This window comes from Oncorhynchus mykiss, chromosome 15, assembly GCF_013265735.2.
Source record: "Oncorhynchus mykiss isolate Arlee chromosome 15, USDA_OmykA_1.1, whole genome shotgun sequence".
NCBI classification, from domain to species: Eukaryota; Metazoa; Chordata; class Actinopteri; order Salmoniformes; family Salmonidae; genus Oncorhynchus; species Oncorhynchus mykiss.
The window spans coordinates 17,661,378-17,667,565 of NC_048579.1; the positions used below are offsets into that span (position 1 = coordinate 17,661,378).

The 6,188-nt window shown below is 41.6% G+C and overlaps 1 protein-coding gene across 3 annotated transcripts in view; it reads right to left on the reverse strand.

The window, feature by feature from the left end:
• Positions 1-333: 333 nt before the first annotated feature.
• The window catches only part of bcl2a (BCL2 apoptosis regulator a), a 67,080-nt gene continuing 61,225 nt past the window's right edge, over positions 334-6,188 (reverse strand). For all 3 annotated transcript variants that reach the window (XM_021562511.2, XM_021562510.2, XM_021562512.2), the window contains exon 3: positions 334-1,456. In XM_021562511.2, the coding sequence (XP_021418186.2) occupies positions 1,322-1,456 (135 nt within the window). In that variant the 3' untranslated portion in view covers positions 334-1,321. The remainder of the gene's footprint in view (positions 1,457-6,188) is intronic.

Consider the following 6,188-nt stretch of genomic DNA (forward strand, 5'->3'; position numbering starts at 1 on the left):
CAACCAAAACCCTCAACCTAAGCCCTAAGCTTAAAACAGCCTTTTTCCATGTGGGGACTGACAAATTGTCCTTGTTTTACTATCCTCGTTTTACTATCCTCGTTTTATTATCCTCGTTTTACTATCTTCGATTTATTATCCCATCAAAGGGTTTGGGCCAAAGGGATTGGGTAGGTGGCACATTGGGACTGGCTATAATACATTCAGGTGTGCTTGAAAATGGCTTTCGATCCTTAGAATATACAACAAGCGAGAGAAACTCCGGAGAATATTCCTTCTCAACATTTAGGTCACGCTCTTGTGTTCCACAAACAAAGAAACATGGGGGACGAATCAGAGACAAGAACTTTAATAGGAAATTCTCACATCTATTGGATTTGATTGAAGTTCCCTTGGGGGTTTGTGCACAGTGAGCCTTCACCACCCAAACTAGAAAAACAAACCAATAATTCCTGTCATCAAAAGTCATCATGCATAAATGGTCACTCAGGCAAAAACGACCACTTTCACCACTCATGCTGGCGATGGAAGCTGTATGTACAGTACACTTGGGATGTTTTTTAAAAATGTTTTACTTTTCTGTCAATGTTACATGCTACATACACCACAGAATCATGCTGAAAATAGTTATTAAAAAGAAAGAAAATCTTGTTTTTCGGTTTATGAATAAACAATCACTTTTCTTATGTTCATTAACCATACATCATAAAAGTCATTTGTTTAATTGTTAGAGCACACACATGAGTTTGTGTGAATATGTTTGCCTGCAACATTCAGTATCTACCCGTTGGTATGTGTTTATGCATTAGTATAAAATGATCAAGTGTGTATGCAATCTTTCCAATGATATTCCCTGTTGGTAGCTGTCTAGTATACAGTACGCATGGGTGAATCCATCTGTAAGTCTGTATGAATATACAAGGCTGCATTTGTCAGAAAAAACATGTTGCATTCCGTGTGATTGATTTGTATACTTATTTTTCTTTTTCATCTTTTCAATACGCAAGAGGACGGGTCATGGAATATCAAATAAGCAACCAAGCAACAGAGCGGTGCGGTCTCCTTTGAAGATCCGGCAGCTCTGGGATTGAACCGGGCTACAGGCCCGGGATGGGCAGTGCTGAGCTGTGAGGTGCTTTCAAAGAGAAAAGAAAAAGCGAGGAACGAGAGACGAAATATTGTAGTCCGTGCACAGCAAAGTTATAGGTCGCCAGTTTTTCAAGGGAAAAAAGTGCTGTTTGCCTTTCTTTTTTGGGCTACTGGGTAAGAACCTGGTAGGAGAGGCGAGAGGGAGGGGAAGGGTCCTCTGGGGTCTTTTATATCACTTCTGGATGAACAAGGCTCCAATGGTGACTCCGGCTGCACCCAGGGCGGCCAGGCCGAACACTGTCTTTAGGTAGGGCCAGGAGTGGAAGGCAGAGATCCTCTGCTGCCCATAGATCTCCACAAAGGCGTCCTGAGAAAGAGAGAGAGAGAGGTTAGTATCATCACTACAACTGTTTTTTATTCTAATTACTGAACATTCACTCGCCTTGTAAATTAGTTTGTTATAATATCAGTTCGTGCCCCATCAAGCCCTCAATGTAATCTTTTCATAGATCTATATAGACACTATGCATCAGTAAAATGTCTCAATGACCATGGCTACATGGGGCCCATATCTCTGTAGCTCTATCCCTGAGCCTCCTCTGTCTGTGGTACACACAGGGACAAAAGACAGAGGAATAGATGACCATGTCTCACAGCCAGCATCTCTGCAAGAAAGCTCCTTAGCCTGTCGTCCCCCCCACACACACAGACACACACACAGCTTCTTTGCATACCAGGCATACAGTAAGTAAGACCAAAACATCCGATCCCACACAACTACAAACCACAAACAAATGTATCTGTGCATATTATCTGGTTTTGAAACAAGAGGAAATGTTCAGGTTCTTCCCCAAATCTGTCCACTGGTCCGGTTACAAGGAAACGTTCAGGTTCTTCCCCCAACATGTTCAGGGGAATGTAATAGAGTGTAATACTAATATGACAAACAAGGGGATAACCCTAATGAATAGCTGTTCCTGGTAATTTGTTGCTTTTTAAAAACTGGATGGAAAAATTATGAATGCATATCTGATGCAATATAACAACACACATTACAGTACAATATAACAATACACAGTACAATATAACAACACACAGTACAATACAATATAACAACACACATTACAGTACAATATAACAATACACAGTACAGTACAATATAACAACACACAGTACAGTACAATATAACAATACACAGTACAGTACAATATAACAACACACAGTACAGTACAATATAACAATACACAGTACAGTACAATATTACAATGCACAGTACAGTACAATATAACAACACACAGTACAGTACACTATAACAAAACACAGTACAGTACAATATAACAATACACAGTACAGTACAATATTACAATGCACAGTACAGTACAATATAACAACACACAGTACAGTACAATGTAACAACACACAGTACAGTACAATATAACAATACACAGTACAGTACAATATTACAATGCACAGTACAGTACAATATAACAACACACAGTACAGTACACTATAACAACACACAGTACAGTACAATAACAATACACAGTACAGTACAATATTACAATGCACAGTACAGTACAATATTACAATGCACAGTACAGTACAATAACAATACACAGTACAGTACAATATAACAACACACAGTACAGTACAATGTAACAACACACAGTACAGTACAATAACAATACACAGTACAGTACAATATTACAATGCACAGTACAGTACAATAACAATACACAGTACAGTACAATAACAATACACAGTACAGTACAATATTACAATGCACAGTACAGTACAATATAACAATACACAGTACAGTACAATAACAATACACAGTACAGTACAATAAAACAACACAGTACAATATAACAATACACAGTACAGTACAATAACAATACACAGTACAGTACAATAAAACAACACAGTACAATATAACAATACACAGTACACTATAACAATACACAGTACAGCGTCTTCTGATTAAATCTTTACAAATTTAGAGCATACAATACTGCCTCCAGTGCTAGACTGCCTCCAGTGCTAGACTGCCTCCAGTGTTTTACATATTTTAAGGTTGTTTAGCACTGTAACACTGTATTCCTGTGTGTATGCGACCCAGGTTGTGTACTAAGAGCTGGATATGTAACACTGTATTCCTGTGTGTATGCGACCCAGGTTGTGTACTAAGAGCTGGATATGTAACACTGTATTCCTGTGTGTATGCGACCCAGGTTGTGTACTAAGAGCTGGATATGTAACACTGTATTCCCAGACCTTGTGAAATCTAAGTGTGTGTGTATGTCTTTTCTATGGCCTTTGGTTGCTGAAATTTAAATAGTTCCCCTAATTTCAGGTTATATGACAAAACAAGCAGTCATTGTGTAGAAAATAATTAAACAATCTAAACCACTGTGAAATATATTTTCCACAAACAAAAATATGATATTTTCAGCTGTTGAAAGCTGGGGCACAAAACTGAAAGTAGAAGACGCTAAAACTAAACTGAAGAACGGGAAGCATAGAAATGGCGCACATAGATCTACCGCTTCTTTGACTTGCTTTCAAGGAGAAAGAAAGATCTATAACTCACATTTCTATGTGAATTTGGTATGGTCGCACAAAAAGATACAAATAAAATTCTATTGGTCATATACACATGGTTAGCAGGTTTTAATGCGAGTATAGCGAAGCTACATATTGTAGCTTTAAGCTCCAGAACCCTAGATCCCAGTGTGTGTGTGTGTGTGTGTGTGTGGTTGGTTGGTAAACTGAATACTAGTGTGCCTCCGTTTTCTCCTCCCCTTCCCAGACCCCATACACAGTGGAGTAGACTGCTTAATAAGTAAAGCCGTGCTTTTATTGCAGCGTGCTTGTACCACATTACATTTGGCACAGACTCTCATCTACAGCTCAAGCCCGTAGGCTGCGTTCAGGCCCCAGTGTTCTAGCCCAGTGAGGGGCCGGCTCGTGCGCAATTGTTTGGATTGTATGATTGCCCTTCCCACTGGTTCCAGCATCTTGTCAGTGGAGAGAATATCTGCAGGGCAGACCCGTTTTGTTAGCTTCTTAGCCCTGAACAGCTTGCAGGAAGGAAGCTTCCCCAATGTGCTGCCTGGGAGGAGGTTAACCCACAACTGCTGCACATCAAAACCAGCTAGAGCAGATGACGAGAAGTGAAGAGGAGAGACCGAGAGGAAAGGGTGGAAAGAGAAGGAGTGGTAACGGCATGCTTCTGGTGCTGGTAGGAGGTTAACCCACAACCGCTGCACATCAAAATGACTCAGAGTAGAAGGGGAGAGAATGAGGAAATGTGCTGCTGAGTACTCTGGCCAGAGTTCACGTTTCTTCTGAGCTCAAATCAGAGTGCCGATGCAATATTCAGCACCATAGACTCATTAGTGTAGCTCACACAAAAGTCTGTCTTCATAACCTAGGATAATCCTCTAGTCAGAATGGATAGGATATAAAAGTAGCCTTCCAGTATGTCATCTTCCCAATTTCCCATACACACGTACTTTCCCTAATTTTAAACTATATGTCAATGAGAAGAGTGCACATCTTTGACCATTTCTCTGACAGCCACAGGTCAATATCCTGTGTCTTGGAGCATGAGGAGCACCGCATCATATTATGTACAAAATACCATCTCTTCCAGCAATATGACGTACATAGCCATTGTTTACACTTCCAATCTCCACCAAGGTGCTTACTGTAATAAAAGTAGGAAATCGAGGGGAGCATCTTTCAAAGTTTACCTTGACGAGAACACACATTAAACAAAAAATAGATTGATGACATCGTGGGAAATTCCTCGATTGGCTCAGTCTGGACACCTCAGCATCACCATAGGAACTGCATCATTAGCATACATACCTCATTAGCATATTAATACAAGTCATATCACGGGTAATTCCATTCATCGGTTCCAGGAGGGGAACAGGTGTCCAGGAAAGTACAGTTCATCATGCATATCCAGTGTCAACAGAACAACCTCGTGCATGTACTGTAAACCATAAATGTCACACTGGCTCTCTGCTGTCACGGTCATACTTCTACAGTATGGGGCTACACAGTAGTACCGTGATAGAGAGCTGTCCATAACATGGACAACGCTGGTTTGATGTCACGGTTTATTCCATTCTCTGGTCTCGTTGGTTCCCACTCTGGCCAGATGAAGTGGACCTGCGGTGTGTATTTCATTATGACACACAAGCAAGGTGTGCAAGGTGTTTACACCTGCAACAACAGCTGCTTTGTTGATCACCTGATACACCCCCCCCCCCCCCCCCCACACACACACACACTCTCTCTCTTGTCCCCCCCCCCCCCCTTCTTTCTTCTGTTTCTCTCTCCAGGTTGCTCTATGGTGCTGTCCTGATATATCTCTCTCCTCAGGTTATTCTATGGTGCTGCCCCCCTAATATCTCTCTCTCTCTTCAGGTTGCTCTATGGTGCTGTCCTGATATATCTCTCTCCTCAGGTTGTTCTATGGTGCTGCCCCCCTAATATCTCTCTCTCTCTTCAGGTTGCTCTATGGTGCTGTCCTGATATATCTCTCTCCTCAGGTTGTTCTATGGTGCTGTCCTGATATATCTCTCTCCTCAGGTTGTTCTATGGTGCTGTCGTAATATCTCTCTCTCTCTTCAGGTTGCTCTATGGTGCTGTCCTGATATATCTCTCTCCTCAGGTTGTTCCATGGTGCTGTCGTAATATCTCTCTCTCTCTTCAGGTTGTTCTATGGTGCTGTCCTCCTAATATCTCTCTCTCTTCAGGTTGCTCTATGGTGCTGTCCTAATATCTCTCTCTCTTCAGGTTGCTCTATGGTGCTGTCCTCCTAATATCTCTCTCTCTTCAGGTTGCTCTATGGTGCTGTCCTAATATCTCTCTCTCTCCAGGTTGCTCTATGGTGCTGTTCTAATATCTCTCTCTCCAGGTTGCTCTATGGTGCTGTCCTAATATCTCTCTCTCTCCAGGTTGCTCTATGGTCCTGTTCACTAGCCAGAGGGTTGGTAACAGACAGGGCCCTTGGATTTCCAACATGTTGCCATCTCTGTTTGCTTTTTCCCCCCCACCTCGGCAAACATGTCATTAGGTGAGCT